General features: G+C 40.9%; 1 protein-coding gene across 1 annotated transcript in view; it reads left to right on the top strand.

The window, feature by feature from the left end:
* C8H10orf90 (chromosome 8 C10orf90 homolog) overlaps positions 1-27,750 on the top strand; it is a 68,222-nt gene that overhangs the window by 7,434 nt on the left and 33,038 nt on the right. The window contains 1 exon segment of the mRNA XM_072871478.1: positions 25,941-26,035. Coding sequence (XP_072727579.1) covers positions 25,941-26,035 — 95 coding nt within the window.

Genomic DNA, 27,750 nt, shown 5'->3' with positions numbered 1-27,750 from the left:
AGATATAGAACTTAATGGGAGAAAAGAAAAAGCTGCATACCAGAATGGACATAGCAAATTGTTAACTGCTGCTCCAGTAGATTTAGGAGGGTTGCTATGGTTTCTTTTATAAAAATCTTCCAGCCACAGAAATGACTCTTGCAAACAATGCTGTATGTAGGTGTAAAGAAACGTATCACACATGCAGCACCAGCCCATGTGTACAGGGCCAAGGACCCCAGCGAGCGTTCAGTGCGTGGTGGGTGCTGAGCATCGCCAGCTCAGTCATTCCCTGTCCTCTCCTTGAAACTAAATGGTCGTAATGCAAACTGAGAACTGCCCAGTGGTAACAGCCACTGCTTGGTGAAAAGGTTAGCGCATGGCATGGCATTGCTAAAACACCCCAACTCCTATTTTCCTGTCGTATCCTCCTCTTTTTGTTATCTCCTATTTCTGAATTTCTCAGTGCTGAAATTTTTAGGGCAAATGCTGCTTGCTTCGGGTATTTTTTGTTCTTTCTTTGCCTGCATAGTGCCTTGAACAACAGCTCATGACCTAGTTCTGTCTTTTAATTGCTACTGCAATATGAATTTTAATTCCAGCTAGAGTCCAGATGTATTGAGGATATGCAGCACATGTCAGGGCCAGTGCCATTTATCTTACAGGCCAGTGTTTCCCAGCCCTTTGAATTCAGGGAGCCCTTAACCTTTTTGAAAAAAAATCTTAAACCATCATCATGTATTTCACTGTTGTCTGGTGATGGGAAATGGAGATAATAACTGTTAATCTAAATGCTAATATGTATTTTGTCTTACAGCTTAGTTTGTTTTACTGTTCTTTAAGCTTCAACTAAAAATATTAATGGAGATGAATGTGAGCCTTGTGTTTGCATCCTCCAGTGCCCAAGTGAACCTGGCCATGGGTACTGACAATTTCTAGGAGCTCATCTCTGCTTATAGATACTTAATACTTTTGCTTCTTTTCATGACCTTTTTTGGTGACTTACGGACATTGGTGGTAGAAAATGAGTGGGTCATCATGAACTGTAGGTATTATGCATCTGGTGGAGATCATAACTTGATGAACAAGGTATTAGATTTAGCATGCTCCAAAAGAGTACACTTTTTTGAACAATGTAAGCTTTGTTCACAAAAAATATCTTTATTTACTTCTCTGCACTTTAGAAGAAACACTGGCTACATTTACTGCATTTTGAGCATCCCACAGATTTCCTCTATCAGTTGACATTTAGCTGTTTTGCTTAGCTAAGATTTCCCTCTTTTGCTCCACTGAAATGGGTAGTGAAGGCAAGTTATCAATATGCCTTCTACTGACTGCTCCAGAAAGGGCTTCATTTTAATCATTCTGACTGCAGCTTGTGAGAGACACTGAAACCCTTTGGGAGTAACAGAAAAGGCATATATAAAAACATAAGCTATTTTAGGTTAGTTTAGATCTTGAAATGCTAGGAAACGCTAGTATTCAATCAGCATAGAATTGCATTAAGGAAACTGCAAAATGGAGAAAAAATAGCAGCTTCTGATGTACACATAAGCATGCCCTATCCAAAACATACACATACAAGGCATGTGTGAGCAGAGGATTTTTTCTTTATATTATACCAGTTGATGTAGAATGCAGAAAAGGAGAGCCAATAATACTCTGGAGAGCCGGAGGAGGAGCAGAAAGCTGAGGACACAGCCTCTCACAAGCACTGGAAATGGAGGAGAAACCCAGGGAAGGACAGCACATGGGCACGGTTGGATTGAGTGCTGGTAAAAAGCCGGTAAAAGCTGGACCTAGGAGCAGAGCAGCTGCCTAAGCTGTGGCTCCATGGGCTCCTCCACAGGCAGTCAAGGCTTTGCATCATCTTTGGGAAGGTGCATGGAAGAGGATCCTTGTCCTCATCATTACAGTGTTCTCTTTGCCAAAAACTACTTGCCAGACCCCGGTGCTTGCTAGTCACTCTGCCAAGCAAAGATTTAAAAGCACGGCTGCATCAAATTGTTATCGCAGTGATATTTTACAGATACGATGTATAATGCAACTTGTTCTCACAGTAGACATGACGTTACTGCCTTATATTATTACTGATATTTGATGTACAATACAACTATATTTAATTAGCTAACTAAAATGCATTTTCTGCCAAAGATATGATGAGCAGGAGGGAAAATCACCTTCTTGGAGAAATGCTTCATAGCAGGATGACTAAAAAAAGCAGATAGTACAGTCTGAGAAACAGAAATTTAGTACATTAATCCCAAAGACCCCCCAAAAGCTGTGGAACCTTGTAGCTGAGGTTTCAGAATACAAACCAGCAATTTAGCTGTAAAATAAGGAAACTGTCATGATATCACCTACAAAGATTTTAGAACAGCAAATTAATCTAAAGGTTACAAGTAAGACAGCAGAAAGATGCTTCTGTACAAAGGATAAGTACTTTTATGTTTGGGAAAAAACCCTTCTGTTCCTCGCCCAAAGGGCTGAAGCCCTGCCTTAAATGCAAAATTCAGCCGTGGCCCAGGGCGTCATCCCTAATACAGCCACGCTTCTATCATCTCCTTGATACCCACATTCACAGTGGCAACATGAGATCATTAAATAAGGTTTGATCTTCTTTTTGCATCCTCTGTGGAGGCAGGAGACCAAGTTTGTTGGCCAGCAATCTGCGTTGGTCTCCCGACTCATCTTTGTGTGGTTGATGGCAATTTCTAGGCTGCCACGCTGCCCAAAGCCAACCTCCCCCGAGCAGCGCGCAGAGCCTTCCACCAGCAGCTGAGCTATTAGCGATTGCTTTCATGTACTTCTCTCCTGTGGGAAATGTGGGCTGACTTGGTTATTGTACGTGGGAGGAGGATGTGAGAGTGCGAGCCAAACACCAGGTCCCTTTTCTCTTGCAGGTGGAAAGATAAAAGGGCTTGTAAATGGGTCTCTGAGCCCTCTTCCATAAAACCAGGGGGTCTTTTCTTGCTCGGGGCTCATCAGGGGCTGTGAGAAGGGCCCCCTCTTGCATCGCCTCTGCTGCTTTCACCCTGCGAGGCTGGCATAGGGTGCAAGGGCTGCAACGGGGCAGGACCACAGCTCCTGCAGCTCCTGGCTGGGGCAAGTCTGCAACTCCGACATCGTGTCGTTACCTGCAAACCTCTCCTTGAACAAACGGGACTGCACAGGGAATGCTGGCGGGAAGCGTCCAAGGAAAGAGGACTGAATGTGGGGTTGGTAGGCTTGTGCAGAGTTAAAGAGCTGTTTTGGTGGCTCCTTCCAGGAGTTCGTCTAGCTTGGGGAGCAAAAAGTTCAGGAAGAGCCAGGGGGGAGAAACCTGAGGAATAGCTCAGCGAGCTGCAAGGAAACTTGTGCTACTCTCTGCATTTTACGGGCTGGTAAATGAAGTCCTGTTCTGGGTCTGCGAGAAGCAGCTAAGGAAAGAGTGAGCAAGGGGCATTTCCTCCTGTGCTGGGGCTGCCTTTCCAGCCCTTCCAGGCAATAGATGATCACGGCAGGTTACTGCGTAATGGCTTAGTCTTAATCACCTATGCGCACTTACTGTCTGGATCTTCAGTGAGCTGCTCTGCCTCTTACTCACATCCAAATTCCACTTTATTACTTTTCACGTTGTTTCTCTTCCCCTTTGTTCTCCTCAGGTAGCTACAGAGTTTTAGCTTGTTTTCAGAAACCAGCAATAATATTTCTGGAGATGATTCATTTCTTTAATTTGTTGTTGTTCTGGTGTCTGACACTTCCTGTTCGTGTAGAGCTCTCCCTGACTTGAGAGTCTCTCTGCAGTACACGTATCTTGAACACAGTTTATTTTAATCGGGGCTCCCAGAATTCGGTAATACTTCAGGCCAGTTTCTACAGTAAATCTGAACGCATTCAGCAAAAACATGTGCAGCCAGTGATCAGACATAATTGCCAACGATTTCACACCTGCAGAATCCTTGCTTGACTCTAACATTCCTGGAGCCCCATCTTTCCCATCACTGTTTCAAGCAGGAATCTCGCAGTTGCTAGGGGATGGAATTTTTAATGCACTTATAGATGAAATATTTTTAGCATGAAGTGGAGAATTACCCATACAGTTTTCTGGTTAATATTTGCTGTATTAAAATGGAAGGACCAAAATGCAGCGAGAAGCAAATCTCTAGAGGTCCAGAGGCCAGGTTTGATACAGGTACTATCTGGGCATTCCAAATATTACTTGAATCTGTGTCTGCTGAATTTAACTGGAGCTCTGACAATTACAGGCTGTCACAGGAGACTTCCACTTCTACTCCTGACTCAATTACCAAGCCTCATGCTTCTCATAATATTACCATTGCTGTAAATAAAGTCAAGTTCATTCTCCTTTTTCATTACTATTCTAAGGAAAAAGGAAGTGGCTGACTTCTACCACCTAGCACTGAATTGAGCCCAAGCCTCAGAGGAACTCCTGGTTGAATTTGAATTAAATATTTTTTCAGCAAAATTGTGGCTATTGATGCACTGAAGTTAAAAAACAAAGCCTCCCATATTTATTGCCCATTCCCAAATTCTCGCTATAACACCTAGTACATAAAGGCTAAAAATAACAGATATACCTAAACAACTTAGGTCCCCTTGAAGTTTTGCAGGCGAGAATCAGTAGTAGACACAGTACTTCAGCATACCACTAGATTATGTTTAGTGCTACTGTATTTTCCATAATGCATTCTGTTCCTTATGCAGCCTAATACTTGTTTTCCTTTTTGCCTATTCTTGCATGCTGAAAAGCTGTTTACATTAAGCTGTTCATGACTCTTGGTCTTTTTCCTAAGTGATTAGTTGATTGCAGCTCAGTAATGTTTGAGTAGTTCAAATTATTTCTTGCACGTCATGTTTGTAGTGATCTGAGTCTGTCTCTATACAACTTCTGAATTGTGTCCAATTCTGGGACTCATTAAATGTGCATGTGTCAGGCAGGCTCCACTACCAGTATAAGTGCTTTCCTTCTCTTGCTTCTCTCCTTTTCCAACTGGGTTTGCACAGGCTAATTGCAAGAAAGGGTATCAGCAGAGGATCATGCCTGGAAGTGCTCTCCTGTTGAAATGAAATTCCTCTAAACCTGGGATTCCCAAACTGTGAAGTGCACACCCTAGTGCTACTAGAATATTGTATGGGTTGCTCCCAAATGCCTTCACAGAAGTACTTAACCAAGCTGCACGAAATAAATGCCTCCATACAGGCAGTACCGCAAAACAATATCTATATCTTGTAGAGGTCCTTGCCATACCCCTATGATTCCACACCTCTTCCAGCTCAGGTGAGCTCCCCCTCTGAGACACTTACCCCAATTAGCTGCAAGGCATTCGGGCTGATGCGTGAAGAGGTGAGATTGGATTTGACTTCTGGATGTCACGGGTGGTATCGAGGAATGTGAGAAGTGGTAGGAAGGCTGGGAGATGGGAAATATATTGGGGGCTTAGGTAGGTATGTAAGGATTTGATATGGTTTAATAGAGGAATAAGCAATTGATGCATGTCTTGCACTTGTGCATGCATGCCTCTCTGGTAGGTTTTATATAGATATAAAGAACATATATCTTTAATCAGTTTAATCAAGGGTGATAACACAATGTTAAGAAACAGGTGGTAGTAGGATGGAAACCCCATGGAATAAATGTGGTTTGGGAACTGAGGGGATATTCTGTGTTACAGAGCTTAGTGCCACCTATGTTGGTTTTACAGCAGCAGAAGGGAATGTCTGGGCTGCAGTTCTTGATTCGTATTTTTTAATGTACTTTATTAAAGTACTTTTTGTAGTGCAAAATGCATGAGCAGTCCCTGGAGCAAAGATTTCCTTTTAGCAGTGGATTGCCTCCCTCTTTTATGTGCTTTCTTTTATCCCATGAACCCTCTATTGTTTTACCTCACCCACCCTCCAGCCTGGCTATGGGTTTGTTCTGGGAACTGGGAAAATACAATTCTGAATCTCAGGTCTAGAGTCCATCTCCTGTTTCTTTAGGCCCTTTAATGAGCCATTTACTTATAACTAGAGAAACTAGCTGAGACACCTGACATGAAGGAGTGGGTTTCTGCTGTGGATCCCAGCATCTGGGAAGAAGGTGGGAGTTGAGATATGCCCTCCCCATTAGCCCTATGGTTTGAGCACTGTCCCCTCCACTTCCTCTTTTCGAATCCTCAGACCTCTTGATTTTCTTGTCTCTAAAGTGTGAGACTTTGTCCATTGGTTCATGGGACCAGGGCACCTCCGACGACATCCCTGGCTCCGTGCTGAAGCTGGGAAGTGGCCTCTATCGTAGTCCCTCTCCTCAGCCATGCACCAGGCACAGGCTTAGATCAGCCTGAGCAGCCCTACCCAGTGAGTAGGGCTGCAAATTGGGAGAAAGTCTTCAGCACAACGCCTTGGATGCAAAACTGAGGCATGGTGGTAAGAGGGGACTGTACGTGCAAGAGGACAATTGCTACATGAAAACGAACCTTCTCCAAAACCCATTATCTCCACGTAGACATCCAGCCTCTGCTGTGCACCACCACGCACTGCACATCCATGTGCCAAATACACCAAGATCCACAAAATGTCAACAGAAAGAAAATGCTGAATTTGCATAGAGATTTCACCCAGCCTGTGCCGCGTCCTGGTAGGTGCTGCTGGGGAGGTGAAGCCTCTGTTTTTGGGCAAATAGTGCCATCACTGATGCTTTGTATTAAGAGGGCTCATTAACTCCAGAGTGCTGTTTCTGAAGATGAAAAGTCTTCTTTTCACAGTGCAGGAGTTCTAACTGTGCCCTGGCTAAAGATTACCTCAACCTGCTATAAATTGAGATGTTTCACTAATTGGTTTCTTGGTTCATTAGCCAAATTGTGTGTATGAGAGAAATGGAAAAAGCTCAGAATGCATTTCCCTTGCAATCCTTAATTTAAATGGTGAATAATAATTTTACGTTGAACAAAACATGTTATGTGATTTGCAGTGATGGAATTATTTTATTCCGTTGGGATCATTTGCCACCCTTAAAGCTTTGTGGGCAAATGATCCTCAGTTGTGCCTCATTCTGGCATGGTGTGACACCAGGTAGGAAAGCATAATCATTACAGTACAATGTAATAATCTCAAATTTTATACAGAAACACTTTGTCATGGGCAATTCCTTCTCATAGTTTTAAGTAGTAAGATAATGGAGATAAATAGCAAAAATCTGTAAAAATCAGCTTTACTGCAATGGATGCTGTGGCTCTATTTCCATTACAGCCATGTAAGTAACAAAAATACGATGTGTCCCTAGTTTACTTGTTCCAATGCAGTGCACTCAGCTAAAAATCAAAGATTAACTCTGAGAAGCTAAAGGGAACAAATTCTACTAATTCATCAAAGTGAATGCTGTAGAATTTAATCTGCTTTATGAATTTTCTACCATTGATTGTTATGGCATGACTGGGGCACGGGAGGTCATTTGTGAGCACTGAATTGCTAGTTGTGTGACAGTAAAAAAAGAAGGCTAAAAGAAAGGTTAAATTAAAGAAGCTGCCAGAAGCTATTTTTGTAAGATGAATGTATATTATCTAAATTAATGACAGTAAACCTCCAATTAGCTGAATGTTGATGCAGTATTACAGCTTTATAAGGTAAATACATGTTTTCTCAAGCCAAAGGGTTGGGTAAGGAAATGTTTAGCCTCCAACTGTAACAGGGTTACAGGTAGATAAACATTTTCGGTGTATTGGGGCACAGTGACCTCACTGCTATTGCTGACAAATCTTTACAATAAATCTGTCATTGCTTCCTAACAGCAATACAGACTATGAAACTTATGACCTTGCTCTCTAGAGTATCCTCCCGTAATATGAGATGGGCAAAAGCCTTGAATGTGCTGCTTTGTTTTTCAATAAAGAGTTTAGCTTTTATTTTAGACCAGAGATTTCTTCTTCAGCCCAGCGTATGTTGTTTTGGCACACATAAGTTTGAAGTGGAACTTCTAAACTTGTTTCTGTTTTGTTAATTTATTGAATTCCTCTGTAAATATACATCAAAGAGAACAGCAGTTGTGAACTGCTTTTGTTGTGGTTTTTCCAATTTATACATACTAAAATAATTGAATAACAGAGTTATTTAAACAATTTAGTCCTTGGAAAGGGTAGAATTTTCTTGCAGATTGTCTTTATGTGAAAGGTGGGTTAATCTCCTCGATGTGTCACCTCACAGTAAAACACAATTCCCATTCATGAATACCTGCAGTATACCATTTAGCTGTGTATAGGAGCTCACTGTCGTTACAGCTTTGAATATCAGCAAAAAAAATCTGGTCTGTAAAAAACCTAACAAAAAACCCTAACAAACAAAACCCCACTGCAAACCCCCAAAACAACAAAAAACCCCACCCCAAAACCACCTTTGCATTATTTCTGAAGGTCTTATTTTCCTGAATATTTCTAAAGGATGCCCACAGTGTCTTTTATAGAGGCATTGTGATGGGAACATAATAGCAACACTGTGTCAGAGCAAGGATCCAGTTACATCATTATCCTCATTCTGGTCATTTAGGTTCACAATTTAATTACGCGTTGTGAAGAAAAAAATATCTTCTAACATGCATGTATCTACCCAGTAGTTTCACATCTCCCCATACCTCTTCCTATGCATCTTTTGAAAGCTGTTTATGATTTTTGTAGATCTCTACCATGTTGCTTCTTTTTGGACTTTTGCTGCAAGTCCCAACTTATTTAGTGTCAGTATTTTGCAGTAATGGTCCCCTTTCTGGGCCATGCTGAGAAAATACCGGTTCTTAGTATACTACTGCTGTTTTAGGATGGAAATTGAGTTTAAGGAGATTTTGAGGAACTGCTGTGTGTATTTTGTTTATTTACCTAGTTTATTTGGTTCTTGGCTCTTCTCCTTTGTCAGCCTGGTCTTCTGTCATTTCTATATCATTTATACTGGGTTTTTTTTTTCATAGTGTCCACTGATTTATCTTAATCCCATCATATTTCTGAGATGCCTTTGATATCAACACCCCTTTTCTAAAAATAAGGAGGCATTCTGGATTATTCAGCGCTTCTACGCTGTGTATTCTTATTTGAACTCGCAGTTAGTATCGTTTTGGTTGCTATTTTTATGCTCCATGTATAAATGCAGTCTTCCTTGTCTTGACTGTTCTTTGCAATTTTTTTTTTTTTAACCTGACACTCTCCCTCTCCACTCTGTCCAAAGATATGGAGGCTTTTAGAACCAACTTTTCTTGAGCTTTTAGTACGGGGGGGAAAAAAAAAACCAAGAAAAAAAACAACCAAGAAAACTCTCTCAGCTTTAAAAGCATTAACTGTCCTGTTCTATTCCAGTATAGATGGAGCCAGGCCTTTCTTTGCAGGCCTCCTCCTTCGTCCCCAGGGTTTTCCCCTTCCTTCTCTCCATTGCATTTTCCTGCACAGGGACTGCTCTGTTGGGATGGGACTATTTTTTTCTGTGAGGGTTTTACTTTTTTTTTCATGTGTCCACTTCCATCTTCCCTAGTTTGTCTAACTGACTATCTGAGGAGAGGTCGCTCTCCTTCTGAAAGCCGAGTGGTATTTCCAACACACGTAATCAAAGACAAATAGTTATATATGTTGCTTGACCCAGATCACTGGCTGGACACCAGCCCACCTTTTCCTTAATTCATTTTTTCCTAGCTTTGATCCCCACTGCTGTTTATTTTACATTTCTAGCAATCTCTAAGAGACATTTAGCAAAGGCTTTGGATATAAGATGAATTCCAAAATCCATAGCTTTTCCTCATATTGTGTTTTCGAACTGAAATCCTCTTGAAAGGTCACTTGGAGGCTTGAAATACTTGAGCATTTAGATTGTTGTTGATTTTTCTCATGGTGATTGACTAGCCATCAAACTCATCATGCTCTTCTACTAAAAACAGAATAAGTGGTTACATTTTTCTTTTCTTGTAAAGAAAGAGCCCACTGAGCTTCTTTGAAATAGCTGCTGGTGGAACTGCATTGTGCACAGATGGATATCCACAGAAATGACATGTGGATCAGACCAAATAGTGTAGACCCTACTGTGCAGAGGAGAAACCATTTCATATATGTCCGCTGTAGTTAAAGGAAAACACTAATCCATTTCAAAATGTTTATTACGGCTGGTTTATTTTCACAGATCAGCATGGCAGCGTTTGAGTTGCGATAGTTCTATACATCCCCAGGGAGATGCTGCGGTGACTTCTTTATTGTGGTAGCTGGTTTGTTATGGGGCTCTTTTTGTTAAGTGAGTGGTCTTGGTCATGATGCTAATAACACGTTTTTAGTTGTTGTACAGTTGACTGTGGATGTGGTGTATGGGATAATGTATTTATAGCTGGAGCCTTGGTTTGATACCCTTTCACCAAGTCTGGCTGAAATAAGGATTATTGCGTTCAGAGTTCTACAGGCAATCCAAAATAGTGTATAATTTCACAGACGTTTTATGGTAGATTAAAACACTGAATTGATAAGTCCTATGAGGAGTGGCTGAGGGACCTGGGGTTGTTCAGCCTGGAGAAAAGGAGGCTGAGGGGAGACCTCATCGCTCTCTACAGCTGCCTGAAAGGAGGGTGTAGAGAGGTGGGGTCAGTCTCTTCTCCCAGATAACAAGTGATAGGACGAGAGGAAATGGCCTCAGGTTGTGCCAGGAGGGGTTTAGGTTGGATATTAGGAAAAATGTCTTCACCAAAAGGGTTGTCAAGCATTGGAACAGGCTGCACAGGGAGGTGGTGGAATCCCCATCCCTGGAGGTATTTAAAAGATGTGTAGATGTGGTGCTTAGGGACATGGTGTAGTGGTGGGCTTGATAGTGCTAGGTTAATGGTTGGACTCAATGATCTTAAAGGTCTTTTCCAAGCCAAGTGATTCTATGATCCTATAACTCAGGAATGGCTGAAGATGGTTCTTTTATAAAATAAAAAAAATTAAAAATATAGCCCCCCCACCATCATGTGTGCAAGGATAAAATTGCTTCTAAGACTTTTTTACAAATGTAAAAAAAAAAATACTGAAGTTTTTGGCTAGATGGTAACTTCTTTCAGCATTGACCTGCCTACGTATGAGTTTGATGCTGTTTTAATTACTGTTTTTTAAGCAGCATGATGAAGCATGTAAACTTACATGTGTCACCTTGGTACTGTTTTCTCTTTGAGATCAGTATATCTCTGTTGCTCCACTCTTAGTTCATGACCTTAAAATACTTTTCCATTTAGCTTCCAGGCTTTAATGATCCAGCTCTGCATTGACAAAATGCAGAGCATTGAGTTATGGTAGAAAAATGTTAATATCATACAGTGATTTATTTTTTTTTTTCCTTAGGAGAAGATAGATCATGTAAATAAGGCAATCATTGCTGAGAAGCTAACTTAAATTTTTTCGTTTCTCCAGTACAAAGTGCCAAGCTTTTTTAAGAAAATGGAAGATGGTAAGTGCTTTATGGAACTCAGTAGCAAAAATATAATAGCTCTGTGTACCTCTCTTTGAAAAGCTGCAAGGCTTTTTTTCTTTTTTTGTAATGAGTGAAAAAGTAAATTGTATATTATTTCTGCAAGAGAACTAGCTTTTATTTATTTAAGGCAATCAGTGTTTATTATAACATTCATTTCAAGAAACAGATTTAAAAAAAACATACTCTCTTGGATTTACGATGGGTGTTGTGTGTTTGGTTTTCACCACAATTAAATAAAACCTTATCCTTAAAAAAAGAGCTGTTAAATATTCTTCAATTCTTATTAAATGTTTTTCAGTTCTGTATAATCCTGTATCATCTTCTATTTGGCAGCCGCACAGCAGCTGTTTGCTCACTGTCTTTTGATTAATTCTCTTACTGTTCCAGAGTGTAATATACCTAGTTTGTTTAGAGAAAGGGAATATGTTTCGTATTTAAAAATCCCTTTTACTGCAGTTACTGCATCTTTGCAGATTTAATTAGGTCTCAGTCCCTTCCAAATCATGTAAGTCAAAGGTCCCATCTTACTTGTCCCTGAGGCATCATTACAAAAAGTCCCCAGATGGAGTCTAGTTTCTAACTGATGACTTTACCATATAGGGGCTAATTACTTCTAATCTTACACATTGATGAGACTGTATTTTATGTGTCTGAGCCACTGAAACTGTAACTGCCAAATTATCCTCTACTGTAATATGCAGGTCATTTCTCCATTAAATGGACTGGCTTCACAAATGACAATCCCTTCCTGCCAGGCTCTTGCATTTTAAACCATAATTATTTCTGGCACACGGTTCCATCCGATGAGCCCTTGTTAATCCACGTTATGATCTCGGATAAGCTGCTAGTGCCTGGCTGATTTAAGCCAGGGAAGGGTGAGCAGAGCAAAGCAGGGGAGCCAGGAGCCCGAGTCCCGGGGAGACTCAGGCGCTGCTCGCCGGGGCTGCAGCTTGCTGCCTGCATTTCACTTAGCCCTGCCTTGAACCGCCGGCTTTTTCTTTTTATGAGCAATGACCTCAATCAGATCTTTAAAAGAAATGACTCAACACTTTCACCTTCTAAGAGGGAAAAATTGTATTTGGAAGTCTATAATGCATGAAGGTGTTGGAAGCCTAATCTAGTATAAGCTGCCTTCAGTCAGCCTTCTTAAGCACCGGGGAAGAGAAATGAATATCTAAAAAGCAGCAAATAACTACAATTGCACTCTGATTTCATGGCTATATGTGATAGAGGTCAGTAACATAAAGCTGTTTATTTCTTCATACAAAGCAGCGGCTGTTATCATAACTTGCTGTAGGCAAAGGTATTGGAAACTCCTCATTCAAGGAAATATTGTATTTTATTACAGCATTACTTCGTACCATATAGGCTTTCTCCCCTGCTTCTTTCTCTATTAATTTTGACCCAGCCTGATGGAGCAAACTTGGGGTTGGCTCCCCAAAAGAGAGTTTATTTCAGGAATCTGAGCGTGAAGTTATAATAATTTGGGTTTACTATATTCCAGATCTTAATCCAGCTCTGCTGATAATAACCGCTAACTGGAAGTTTTGGTAGAAAAGCAGGGGTTTTGGAAGCATAAATTATGGAGATGGTGGAACTTTCCCTTAGCTAGTTTCAGGGAAGTCAAGAGCACCTTATTGATTTAGCTATTAATTTTTAAAAGCAACAGGGAACTAAACTGGCAGTGCCATCTGGGGGAAAAAAAAAAAACCACCAAAAAACCAAAACAACAACAAAACCCCCAAACCCCCAACCTTGAAAATCCTGGGAAAATCCTAGTGTTATCACTATGGCTACCACAGCCAGAAACACTAGCTTATACCCAAGGTACAGAAACATTTTGTGCTCAGTTTCAGTACTTAATTTAAATTAAGAAAAAGGCAACAACCCGCCACCTAATTGTGGATTAATAAACTTTCCTTAAATGTTGAACAAAGTCTATAAATCTGCATTTATATACCTATCAGCATTAACATTCTGGCCAAGGTGTTAATCCCATTACTCTAATGCAGTAATACATTTAGGGTAATAAGATGATCCTAAATCAATATGACATAGACTAGGCTGATCTTCCAAAATAATGCTTTCAGTCTAGGGTATGAGAAGCATTTTTGCCCTTTTATTTAGAATAACATGAATGACTTGCTGAAATTTTTGTTTCTTTTTTTTACTTCATAGATGACTTCTATCCCATTAAGCATACAAATAGCATACTTGGTTATGAGTGTATTTTAATTTTTTTCTTTTTAAAAAGGCAATACCCTGAAAGCCTGTTTTTTGATCTGTTTAAGGAGGCAAAAACCTTTAACTCAAATAAGCGTAAGATTAAGCACGCTGTTGTGCCCGCCGTTGCAGGTATCCCTGCAGTGTGTGTCCGTGTGTAACATCAGGACATGCTATAGGATTGTGATTACCAGAATATATTAAACAATGCACAAACGAGTAGCTCGGAATTTGCTTTTTCTTTCTTACCATTATTTGATCTTAGTCTTTTGAGTGATTAAAGCAGCACATGAATCTTGTGCTAATCCTCTAAAGTTGGCTTCAATCGGTAGGATTTTAATTTACAGTAAATACTTCTGTTGTAAAAATTGGCCTTTTAGTCTCAACTCTCTTGAATAATGCAGTACTCTATCGAATCAATACCTGTGTATACACATCTGTTTATCATTCTCACTAACCAAATTGCATGTATGTATCATGGGGAAACAAAATACAGGATCTCTAAGCTCCAGCAGGAGAATAGATGTCCACGGTTTAGAATAAAACATTACTGACTTGTGACCCTGTTTGCCTTGGTAACTTTTTTGAGTGGATGTAAAAAATGTCCATTACAAACCAAAAAAGCAAACAGCAGAACAGCCAAAACCCCATCCCATCCTAAAAAACGTTGGAAGTCAACCAAAGTAACGTCAAGTAATCCAATAAAGACATCTACCCAAGCCTATCGGCCCAAGAAAATTAGGATAAAAAGAAGATGTAGTTATGCCGTGAGAAAGGGGGAAAGAGGGTACAAGCTACTCGGAGGAGAAGTTAAATTGTTATTTCTGGAAGGAGGGACAGCATAGTTGGTGGGAACTAAGTACTTCACCGGCCTCTCGCAGCTACCTGCAGCGGTTTCGTGGCTGGGAATTTAGCCAGGACACCATCCTAAAACGGGAAAGTGTGGGCCCAGCAGCAGAGTGACAGACAAGGGTGTACCCACAGTAATGCGTTGGTTACCTGAGGTTACCCCAGGAGAATGGGTGTGGGGTGAAGAAGGGTGGGAGCTGTATTTCCACAAGGATTCAGAAACCAGGTAGAACTAGTTATTGTGTTTTGTGGATACACATATTATCTAAGTCACTTAATGTGACTGGCACTGAGTAATCCACTGGCACGGTGTATGTGCAAGTCCATTGCGAGGAGGTCGGGTTAATAATTACAACCTATTCCATAAAATGCTGACTCTTTCCAAGGAATTTTTCTTTGGCGCTTTTGCTTGGGTTAGAGAGGGTGAGGGGGGAGAGTCGTGTTGCATCATGAGAGAGTTCAGCTGGGAGCTAGCCCAAAATGGAGAGCGGAACAGTTTGCACGAGGACCGTAGCAACATAGATAGGCTGTAGAGTTTTATGTCTAAACTAAATTTTCAGCTGAAACTTTCCTAAAAGAAAATTCCACCTGAATTTCTCCTTTGCCAAAGCATCCAGGTTTGCACTGGCTCTGCACAAGGATGAATCTTCCCCACTCCCAATGCGAAGTTCATTGCTCTTGGCTTCAGACAGATCATCACCTGGTCACGTCCCACCTGAGCATTGGTGTCGCCAGTACGGGGTTGTGAGCTCTTAGTGTACTCCTTGTTAAGCTTGAAAATGCTTGGTAATGTCCTATAGGTCATTCTGCAGCTTCTAGCTGGAGGATTTAATGGTAGTTAATGTTAGAGAGAATATCGATAATGACCAAAGAGGTTTTTGAAAGCACATTCAGCAAAGTCTGTCTCCTGTAACTGGTGGACCTGAAGAGACCTTTGGGATCAATTCTCATCCCAGAGCACACAGTGGAAAGACCAAAATTGAGAGGGGCCAGAATTTGGCTGGGGGAGCTGCACTGAGTGAAGAGTGCAGCTAAATTATTTAATGGCTTATGCGTTGGCTCTGGATCAGAGATAGTTGCTGAACAGAACAACTGTAGGACAAACAAAGTGGGGTGGTAATCATCCGTAACGACTTAATTTTGCCTTTGATAGATAGTTACTTCAGCATTTCGTTATACCAACCTAAGCTGGCCAGTTATCACTTTATACAATGTTATTCCAGGTATTCTCTGCAGTAAAATTCGGGTATCCAATGCTGTGTCTATCATAGTAGGCAAATTTAGGAAGGCGACTACTCTGATAATGATTTGCTATGTGACTTTAAACAGGACGGATGTTGTACATGATTATGTCTAAGGTACAGCAAAACCGAGGTCAAGCAGTTACAGCATCATTAGACCGGCCTCCAGCATTTCACTTTTCTTTAAGCCTCTCAATTTCCATAATCTTAGCATGGATTTCCATATTTTCTTAGAGAATGAAAACAAAAAGATGAAATTGAAAACAAAGGCTAACAAGAAAGGCATTGTTTCATGAGCAGCAGAGAGTTGGTACCCTGAGACCCAAGTCTCACCCGGGTGCTGCTCCCTCCTCCCCACATCTCCTCACCCATCCCCTCTTCCATCTGCCCCCCGTGCCTCCTCGCTGCTCCCAGGACAAGGAGCAGCACCCGCCACGAGCAATGCGACACTATGGATGTCCTGCCCAGCTCATAAGCATGTCCACGGATCAAACGGGGGGCCCGGTGAACTTCTCTCTGTGGCAGCCTCTCATTTCTACAAAGCCATTGATTTTTGCAGTAAGCTTGTCAGAGATCAGCTATCGACCCTTCTGTCATGTTGGTTGAGACAGCCCACGAGCTCAAAAGCCCCAGGTTGGACAGACAGAAGGAGAGGGCATAAATCAAATTCCTTCTGGAAATCAGGTTAAAAATCTGATCCAAGTAGAGAGCACAGTGCAAAAGGGTTGTGGGTTTTTTCTTTTTTTCTTTAATTGTCTCATTTGCAGTAAATAATAATTAGGGAAAAACCAGCACTTCTAAAACACAGGGACAACTTTCCTGCAAGCATAGTTGTGTCATGCTATCCAGCATACTCATGCCAGAGAGAACGTGACCCTTTGTGCTTGGTCCTAAATCAGTCTTAGTGCCCTCATCATTAAAATGTATAGATATGTGAATTACTTTATTCATAGAAGTAGCTCCTAGGGGACAACTATTGTGAAAATAGCTATTCACATATTGAAATATTTTCCAGCTTGGTCTTGCATCAAAATGTGTTGGAGGGTGTGTGTATATTTTACGAATGCAACACTGCAGAGCAAGGAAGTCTTGCAGCATGTAAGGGAAAATGCGTTTTCTTATCCATCTGTTGCAGCTCTGATGTTGCTGAATGCAATAATTTGGGATCTGAGCTTTTAGTTTTGCACAAGAAATGGAATATACAAACAATCATGAGTTTTGGGTTGTTGCTAGGCAGCAGGTTATTGCTTTTTGGAAAAGCGGCCGTGGCTGCCTGGTCCAGCCGGGCTGCTCGGCCGGTGGGGCCGGGTGGGTGCTGACAGCTCCCAGCCCCGCTCCTTCTCATTCAGGTGACACCCACAGCCAAAAGAGAGCTTGAGAACTCTAAATTTCATTCCTTGACAGCCAGTATTTAAAAGACGCCAAAAATTAAGGTTCTGAGGGCTTTAACATTTAATCATCAATTCCAAGCTTTTCTGCACCCTCCATTTCTGAATTGAAAGCCTTAGTGATTTAAAAAAAAAAAAAAGGCAATTGCCAATTATCTTTTGTTGAACCTGGTGATAAAAACAAAATCCGCCATGCCCTGTTTTATGTTCGTATTACTACGTTTTTGTTTTAATCTCTAGCATGATCTGTGTTTCTAAACCTGTTGCAATGGAACTCAAAAGGGCTAATTCCAAGATCAAACAGATCACGGCCGCATGGTAAAAGCATGCTATGAATAGTGATTTGTTTTTCACTTTCCCTTCAAAAGGCAAATGTAGGTATTATTCCACCAACTGAAAAGTTTTACATGGTAGAATAATTACTAAGTTCAGCTGCATGACGAGTTGTTAGATTTAGAGTCGAGGAAAGTCAGTGGCAATTGAAATTAGTGGGAGCTATGTAATATTCTTAAATTACGCAAAATAAAACTATTTACTTTGTGATCAAACTAGTGACTTAGAAACTTAACATTTTAGGCTTCATATTTATTTAAATCTTAGCTATTGTGTTTTTTATCCTGCGAACAGTGATTTTTTTTTCTTTTGGTTCTAGCCTACTGCATCCCCTATTATCAAGCAGTTTCTGATGTCTGTAATCACAGCAGTTAATGCGAAAGACTTTCCAGAAAGAAATAATATCCCAAGTATTACACAAAAATGAATGCTTCTATTATACAAAAGTAACATGAAAAGTCTATATTAAATCTGGCATGACTGGTGCTCCACTGAGTTTAGTTCCGTTGTACAAATCGTTCAGTGTCAAATTTGGCTCATGTGAACATCCTGTTTCTTTGTTTTGGAAACAAAATTGGTCTAATATAGATGTGTGCTGGAAATGCTGCTTTGATGTCTTGACAAAAGCATCTGTACTCACAGCACACATCATTTTCTGGAGCCACCACTGTATTAAGAGTATTAAAAGGGAAAAAAAAAATCAATAAAGCAAATACCATTGTTAAGCAAAAGCATGGTGAAAAATCCCTGCAGCAGGATATATATTGAGTCATAAAATGCATGCATAACAGACAGCGCACAGGTTTTTCTCTTGTCCTCTCTACAGTTTCTTGTCTTAAAGTTGTGCTTTTACAAAAGCAGATAAATGTAAGAAATATTGAATTGCTGAGGCCAAAACAATTACCTCTAGCTCGTATTATGCATAAGCAGCTTTAGACAAATGTGCCTGTTTTGTAATTGCTACCAGTTCTGAGTAAGACTGGAATTTTTATTTACAAAACCCATTTGTACCATCAAATTCTGTGCGTGTTACGACCTTTACATGAATACACGTAATACCACTAAAATAACTCTTCATAAATATACTTTTTGGCTGCAGAACTGCTTTTCCTTTGTTTGCTTATGCATAGTATTTGTCATGTTTACAGTCACTTAAGAATTTTCTGGCTATCTCAAACATTCTTGTACTTTCAAAAACGGACGTGGTCACTACAATGTGGATGTCTTAATAATATGCTGTGAAGGGGACTCTGAGAGTGGTAGAGGATCCCTTCCAATAGCTCTTTCTGTATGAAATGTTTCTGTTAGCTACATCTTTATTTTGAGACTACATTAGGTGCTCAGTGGTCAATAAGCCAAATAATATTCCAATAGGTACTAATGAATCTTAGTGCAAGGATCTGAACCAGGAATAGTATTCAGAATGCCCTAAAATTAGAGATAAGTTTATTAGAGATAAACTTTAAATGTTGATGTTGCTTGGACTCACCTCCTTTCTTTGTCTCTATCTCCTGTCTACCTTCTTTTCTGTACAAACTTCTGGCACACCTAGTGTTCATATTTAAATGTTTTATTCAAGTTTTTCTAACCCAAAAGTCAGCGTTACATATTTCTTACATGAAACAGCAGGCCTCCAGTGATCGCCTTGCTCTTGGCTTTTCTCCTCTCCTGCCTCCTGTGCCATGCCAGTGACAGACTTTCAGAGCCTGTCAGCTCTTCATCTCCATTTAGTTGCCAAAGATCTGCCTTTTCCCACATGGTCCCAAATGTCAGCTCCAGGACAAAACTGTTCTAGGTGATTCCTCTGCAGATGCTGCTTCCAGAGCTGCTGAGGCCCCACAGGAGGAATTGTTTAAAAAATCCCAAATAACATTTTTGTGTCAGCAGCTTTCCAAAAAAGTAAGATGGCCACCAAACAGGAACTTTGATGAGAAACCAAAAGTGTCATCTTCCTTGTGCTGCTCCTTACCTTGGTGTGAGGAGGGAGCACCTCATACAGGAATCGGAATTTGCCAGGATTACCTAGAGGGGAGTCCTCTTCTTCAAGGAGAGTTTGTGTTTTTGGCTGCTCATGCACCATCTCGCACTGCTTTGCAAAATCCTCTTAGGAAAATGTGTCCAAATTATACAAAAGTATCTATCTCCCAGAATCATGGTGAAATATATGGACAATATTGCATTGCTTTTAGCAGTGCAAAGAGATGGGTGGAAGCCAGTCCCACCAAAGTGGGAGGAACCATTCAAGACTTTCGTTGCTTGGCTCATCAGCGTTGGGGAGCTTGATGGCTTGCTCCTTGTCTTCAGTTCTTCCTCTCACTGCCACAGGAATAGGAACCTGTGACATTTATCGTATCTCTTCCATTTCTACAATGAAACTACTGAAGAAAAATTATGAAAGAGAATGATTTGGCTATTAAACACTATTATCCCTCGTGATCCACCCCAAATCTCCATGCTTTACAGATATCCTCCCTCTAATACCCTGTTTCTGAGCTCCCCATTCCCCTCCTACCACACTTCATAAAGATCTCAGAAGTGCTCCAGCAGGGAGCTCCGATGACAGACCATGTTATTTAGGCTGAAGATATCAAACCTATGTCAGTTAAATCTTCCTGTGTACTCCCATTTGAGTCCTTGGCCTGAGTTATGTCCACACAGCTGGGCTTCGGCAGGTTTGGTGAGTTAATCACTGCTTCTAGGGACTGAGATTTGTCAGCATAAGCTTATGTTGCCTAGAGAAAGCCAGGAATGTGTTCCTCCCCACACCACTGAAAATTTAAAAAAAGGAAAAAAAAAAGAAATAAAACTTGGAAGAGGAGGAGAAAGGGAAAAAGGAGAAAGTCAAGAATCTACTTAGTTTTGTCTCTGTGTGTGTGGTGGATATGCTGGGGGTGATTCCCCACTTTATTTTATTAAGTGAAGATAAAGAATAATAGCAATGCATAATGAAAACACAATATTTTTTCTCTTATGCATGGGTTTCAAGATATAATTCCTGTGCTCTTTCTAGCCCCCTGATGAGCACCTTGCTTCTAATGGCACGGATAATGAGAGATTTATGACTTCTGGCTTTTTGATAGCAGACCAGAACTCATTTGTCCATTCCATGGCGGATCCTGTAATCATCTCTGCAGGCAGCCAGCTACAGCTTCAAGGTGTGCAAGCAGGGAAAGATAATTCAGTTAACAAATCTCATGATGCTACTTGTAATAGAAGAAAATCCATCCTGACATCTTAAAAAAATATTTTTCTATTTTGTTTACATAATGAATCCTGTTCAGACTGAAATTATTTCAGGCTGTTTTGCTTACTCTGATTTGAAAATCTTCCCAACACAGCTGCCTTAAAATACTGTTATCTTTGTGCAACTGTGTTCAAGTACTTTCTTTTGTGGCAAGGTACTTGTTTGTATTGGTTTGGCTTTTTTTCACGACAAGAAAAACTTCAAGAAAAGAGTTGGCAGCTGCTTTCTCCCCCTCTAAATCTATATTGCCATTTGACCCCCATTGTAAGTAGGTGCATGCTACTTCTTATAAGAAGTTCAGCAAAGATGCTGTAACAGGGCTGATGTACTCTGCCTCTGTCATCCTCTCTTGATGGGTAAGTACAGTGTGGTTTCTAGCTGTGTTCGAGCTATCGGGATGAAGTCGTGTGCTCCTTAAGTATCCTAGTGAAAACTGCTGTGTCTTCTTACATGAAGGTAACTGAATGTCAAATCCTGCAGAGATGAAAATCAGGTGTATTATTATGAGACCGTGAGAGAGCAAAATCCATGTGTGGCTATGGGGCTGCCTTCTTGCTCTGCCTGTGCCCCGTCTTCACTGGGATGCTGCCTTCGGACCATCGTCAGTGCAACACCTCACCTCTTCCTTGAACTTAACATCACTTCTGAAGGCTCAGGATAATGTCCTTGGCGGATGGCAAGACTGCGCCTGTGTCAAGGCTTTCTGGAGATGCATCACTCTCTCCACTAACAAGTAAACACAACGTTCGCCAGTAGATTCCCTATAAATCAATTTAATATCAGCAGGGACTTTGGTATAAGGTGGGATTTTCAGCATTCATCTGTCTCTACTTTTTGTACCAGGCATGTGAACTTTAACTTCATTGTTCAGTTTTATTTTAGATGACAATACTCTCTGCAATTTTATGATATTCTTTCTTTATGACATATGAAGACCAGAAGACGTGGATTTGGTTCTGGTGTTCATTCTGACTTGGCTTTCATCTTAGATGTATCTGTAATGTCTGGATGGTTTTTCTGGATGACTCACTTCAGATCTGAAGTAGTGAATGATGATCTCTCCCAGCCCCGACTGAGAGGGAGCATGGTGAATCTTTAATGATGATACCCTCTTCCTCAAGGCTTCCTCAGGTATTTGAATTAAATAAGTCACAAAAAAATGTAAACAAATTTAATGTTTTAAACAGAATAAAGTATAAATTAATTCCCCCAAGTTGATTTTAATGATATGGTTTATCTGCTGATAACTTACAGTAGGAATAATGCATAGAAGGAGAAAAAGGCTTAAAAAAAAGCTGTAAGTGATGCCAAAGACATTGTTACTAGCTGAGTGTCTGCCCTGGTGCCTGACCCTGCAGCTAAGCCATCTATGTCCTTTAGCTCCCATGTCCCACGTGGGGAATTTGAGCATTTTTGGGTAATCAAGAGTGCTGACCTGAGGGCTATAGGTACCCTGGCTGCCATGGACCTGGGAGGGAGACCAACTCCCCTTGCAGGTCTCTTAGATGGTGGTCTAAGGATCAACAAAAAAGGTAATTTTTTGGTAAAGTGGAGAAGTTTTCCCCTTTTCACACCGGTGTATTTGTTCTGTGATGCTGTTTTATGATGTTTTGAGGGAAGCGCTGGAGGTTCCTGGAGCCTCCAGAGGAGTTCATTTTGAGGTGATGCTGGAGGCTCAGAGGGGATGGCAGACCTGGTCAGTGCATGGCAAGCAGGGCTTGGAGCAGAGCGGAGGAGATCAGAAGTGCTGACACACATTTGAAAATTGTCAGCATATGAATAGTAAATGAATGAAATAGGCAACTTTGATGACAAAAACTGGAGATGAGGCCAGGGCCAGTGCTCTAAAGTCACTCCAGCTCTGCCCAGTGTCACTCTGGCCATCATCAAACACCCCCCCCCCAGCATGTCAGTCTGTATGTGTCTAGCAAAGACCTGAAACACTGGCAAAATAGCATTATCCATGGACTATTTTGATGTGTGTCTCAAGTTTTGTACAAAACCTCTGCTGGCTACGAACTGGGCTGTCTTGTGCGTGCCAAATATTCGTGGTACACTATTTTTCACCAGCACCCTCACCTTTGCAATCTATCTGTGTTTTAGCAAGCTGATTTACAAGTACATCTTTTCTGAATCATTATCTGAGCTGTCTGCCAGTTGGCCCGAGGCAGACATCCAGGCACTCGAGACTGGGAGAATCGGTTCCAGCTGCACTCCATAATTAGGAAAACCCTGGTCTGTAGCCGGATGTCCAGATGCCTTGCCAAGGAGCGTATCATTTGGTTCAACAAACAGTATTTGTGGGGAAAGAAAATAAAAAGAGTGAAGATGTAATAGGACAGAGTTCATATGCCAGCAACTGCTCCTCTCTTCCTCATCGCATCTTCCGTTTGTAAGCTGGAGAGGTGGGTCACGGTGGGAAGGGAAGGTCTGGGGAGGTTAAACAAATCCTTAGGATATCAACTCAGAAATAAGTTTCTCATACTCCCCACAGAGATGGGAAGTACTCGAAATGCCATTTCTTTCATGCTTTCGCACCAGGGAAAAACTGAACTTTGCATTTCGTTGTGTAACAAGAGTTAGAGTGCAATGTGTTTTGTCAGCGATGAGAATTTGTATGAAAACTCTGTATGTGACACATCTCAGCTAAACCCTTGTGCTCCCTGAAGTGTCTTTATTTCAAACACGGATTCAAGCTCTTTTTAAAGATTTGGTGGGTTTTTTGCTTGTTCTGTTGACATGAATTAACAAATGTGAAGCTTCCAAGAATAGATTTAATAATATCATGAAAAATACCAGAGCTTTTGCCACCAATGCCATTTAATCTATTTCAGCAACTAGTTTAAATGACTTGCCAAAAGTCTGAGTGTTTTCCAACAACAGGATTCCCATAGTAATATGAGAATGTCATTGCACAGGATACGGTACAAAATGCAATGCAAAACTCCACTCTGGATGATTGAGCAAAGAAAATAAATATTTCCTCCTCTTCTTCTTCCCACCTCATTTCATCCTCTCTCTCCTGCTCCAGAAACAGCTACTTTTTAAAGTTAAACAAGCAAGAATGAACAAATCTATTCCAAGGGATCTGTGTGAAATTGGAAGGTCCTACCTACAGATTACTGCTAATCACAGGAGGTTACTTTGATAAGAATAACTTGCATATTAGATGTAATCTACTGTGTGGACTTTGACAACTTGTTCTTGTTTCACCCTGTAGTACTCAGTCTTTCTCTTGTACTGAAAATACATTTGAATGAAATTCATGAAAGGCCATCTGGCAAAACATGCCTGTCTGGATCTGATTTATCTCCAGCCAGCCTTCTGGATTTCCTTGCGCACTGGTTGACATTCACAAGTTGATGTTCTCCTGTTGTAGCTTTCCAGCTCAATCTCAGACAACTGTGGTTTTCGTAAGAAAGCGTTTGAGGAAAATATTGATAACTTAGTTGAAGCTGTCACTTTCATTACATATGGCTTTTTTATCAAACCTTTGGATTTTTTGAGGTCTTGCCTTCATTCATTCCAAGAATTTCTTCTTTATCCTTCTCTGCATGTTATTCCTTATTTAGTTGTTTTAAAAAGTAAATAAGACAGCATATGTAGCAGCTCTTCATCATGAAGGTATTTGCATGTAACTCACCAGGGTACTGATACACTGAAAATAACCTTTCCATAAGGCTCACCCCGCAGCTACCCCTGTCCTGCTGCTTGTGGATGCAGGTAGATTTTGTCCTTCACTGAACGCGCAGCACCTCCTCACTGTGTACCACAACAGGGTGAGGAGCAGGCTCCAAGGGCATCTCGCCCATGTTTTGTGCCAGCAGTTACCATGATCCAGTGCTAGATCAAGTTCATTGCATTTTCACTGTTGCAACCATGCATTATTTCTTTGCCAAAAGATGTGTAGTGGGCCCTCTGCTCTGGCTATTTTCTGGATTATCTTTTTTTCCATACCGTGGCTAATGAGTCCAGCTGTTTTCTCTGTTGCTCAGGACCTTCTTTTGCTCAATGACAAAAGCAAACCTCTTTTTTTCATGCCAGCTATGAATATACACAGTGGCACTGGCATCTTGAAGCTGTGCAAGTAAAGTATTGAAGTATACCTTGCTATACTTTATTAAAGCAGAAGGTTCATCAAACATTCTGTTAGTGTTTTGTGATTGCTGTTCTGTGGTGGGACTCAAGGAGATCTCTCGATGGGGATAGACCTGATACCTTCCCCCTCTTTCCCTTCTACTCCATAGCTGCACCCAAGGAGATGAAGGCATGAAGCCTGCTATGGTGGATATGCTTTGATGAACACTTCTTAAAGTGGAGCTGATTTATATTCCTTTGTTAATATAATGTTACATGTAAACTGAAATTCTGCTTAGTAAAACATTATCAATTTCTGTGGCAGGCTGCCTAAGTGAAAGAAAAAAAATACAAAAGGTCTTACCAGTGGTGTGACTTGTTGCTATAAAGCAACAGCCAGTAATGTCAAGAGATTTCAGTCCAAATAGAAAATTTTTGAAAATTAATTTTGGATGCTTATTACAAAATAGAAAGTAATGTAATTTCTGGCAAAACTGTTGACAGCAGATGTAATGCATCACTGCAATAGCCCAGACTCCGTGTTATATGGAAATTAGCTCTGTGTAAAAAGCTGCAGACAGGCTAGCGCTCACAGAAGACAAAAGATGACAAAATCAGAGACTGATGTACTGATGTAATAGTTAGTTATCACTGAACTAGAAAAGTTATGATGTAATAGAATTTGTGAATATGATTTAAAATTACTGTAGTTCTTTAAATGTGAAGGTGACTTAGTTCAAATGAAATCAAACTCATAGCATCCAGCCCGTTAACGTGCTCATTGTGCTCCCAGTTCTGCAGACTACACAAAAGTGACACTTGTTGAAATCCACATTTCCCACCTGACCTCCATTTCCCCACCATTCCTCCACACTCATGCCTGAAGCCACGGAAATCAAAAGCAGAGATATTCAAGCTTTGGATCAGCCCTGAACACGTTCTGAGACTGTCCACAAACACATCTTTGCAACAGGATCCCAGGGGTGTTTCAAGTGCGTCTCCTGGGAAGAGGGAGAAATAGGATCCCTCCGATAACAAGATCCCAGGGCAATCAGATCATTTACAGTCGCTCTTTCCCTCCTGCCTGCACTCCATTTAAAACCACATTTTCTAACTCATCTCCTCCAGGACACTGAAAATAATGTTACTTTCTCCGCGTTTTTTCCCCAGGAGTGACACAAAAGCGATGGGGCGCTGACGGTCAGAGGACATGCACAGGCCTTCAGCGGGAGAGTGCTGCGGAGAGAAAATCAAGCTCTACCAAGGTAAAATAAATAAGTTATGTTTAGATAGCAGTCAGCAGAACGCATTCAGGTTTAAAAAACAATCAGTGATTGCTGAGCAGTGTATTTGGACTTGGTTTTATTCAGCTAGGCTTAGCTTAGGCAGCAGAAATGCCAAATAAAATGATGGCTAAATGTTGTGATTCAGTGTGCTCTTGGTGAGGGGGAAAAAAATTGCATGTTTTGTGGGGGAAAAAGAGTTGTTAAAAACACCTCAGGAGACTAAATCAAGTGGTATCCCAAATATCAGTACACTCTGCCTCAGATGTTCTCAAGATAAAGCCTGAGGTTTTCAGTTCACCACAATTACATTGTGTGAGTATTTTTTTTCACAAGATGCAGTGAAGCTTGAAAGCTCGCAACAAGCATAGGATCAGCTGGTCAAACCTTAAAGATCCATTTCTTTGCCAAAGGTTGGGAGGAGGGAATAATACATATACTCAAGCAGAAAAAGGAAAAGCAAATTATTTAAAATATCGGTGCATGAGTTTGAAGCTAATCGGGAGCATTTTTGACATGCCTTTGGACTCTTGCAGGATGTCTCCATCTGTGTAGCCCTTAACAAAAGAAATAAATGTCAAAATAACTACTGGAGCATGAGAAATGCATCCAAAATAAAGTATTTCAAGCAACATTCTTCTTTGGTGCCCTGTAGAAATCTCGGGGAAGTCGAGAGTTTTGGAAGGCATGCAAAGGTCTTAAACCTGTAGGTAGAAGTAAATGCAGTGCAGAAAATATGAGGCAAATATTGTTACAAACCATGAAAGAAACAAAGGAAGAAAATGCTTTCCCTGGGGCTGTGAAATTATTGAATTGTCAAAACCACAGGCAGCTGGTTTAAAGAGTTGATAAAATTTACCTGGCATTTCACCTCATTAATAAACTCTTGATCTACCTCTCCCTCTTTGGGTTCCCAAATCAGCCTTCCCAAGAGTTACCAGGAGCCTGTTTTCCGTGTTGTTTTCGTGCGCGGGGGACAGGAGCGCAGGAATGGTTTTCCCCATGGGCTTTGGTGCAGGGTCCCGTCTCTGGCCCCCGAGCCCTGAGAAGGATGACCGTGGCACCTGGGAGGTCGCAACTCTGTCACTCACATAGTCTTCCTTGAGGAAGAAGAATATTATGTTTGTGAAATACTTGTCAAGTACCGACATTGATTATCAGATGATAGATGCCCAGATATGACTGAGATGAATTCATAACAAGCAGGAGCAGTACCGCTAGCAAATGGCACCTAAACCCCGAATGAACTTGACTGAGCTTTCATTATGGAGCTAATCCTCAGAATTTGCATGCCAATTCAGTGGGGTTTTTTCTATTAGGATTGGGAGATCTAGGAACACAGGGCAGGAGCAGTCTAATCAGCCAATTTACAGCAGCAATGAGATTAGGCCAGATGCTTTATTGCATGTGACTTCTGTGACCATGTGGATAATAATAGCAGGAGATTTTAAACTCAGGTTTACTCTTTGTCAGATAGCTTTAACGTAAAAACACCTCCTTTATCACATCGAGTGAAGTAATGTGCGGTCTATCAAGATAGATGTTTACTGTCATGGTTGGAAAAATGAATCTGGGCCACTGTCAGTCAATCTTGGACATATGTGGTTTTACACCGTTGATAGGTGCCACCAAGTACTGATAAGCAAGAGGGAACTAATGAATTAAAATAGTACCCGGAGCCCGTATAGGAAATTATA

This window comes from Ciconia boyciana, chromosome 8 (genome assembly GCF_034638445.1).
Source record: "Ciconia boyciana chromosome 8, ASM3463844v1, whole genome shotgun sequence".
In the NCBI taxonomy this organism is placed as follows: Eukaryota; Metazoa; Chordata; class Aves; order Ciconiiformes; family Ciconiidae; genus Ciconia; species Ciconia boyciana.
The sequence above is the reverse complement of the archived record's forward strand: the minus strand, read 5'-3'. Positions and strand labels throughout refer to the sequence as shown.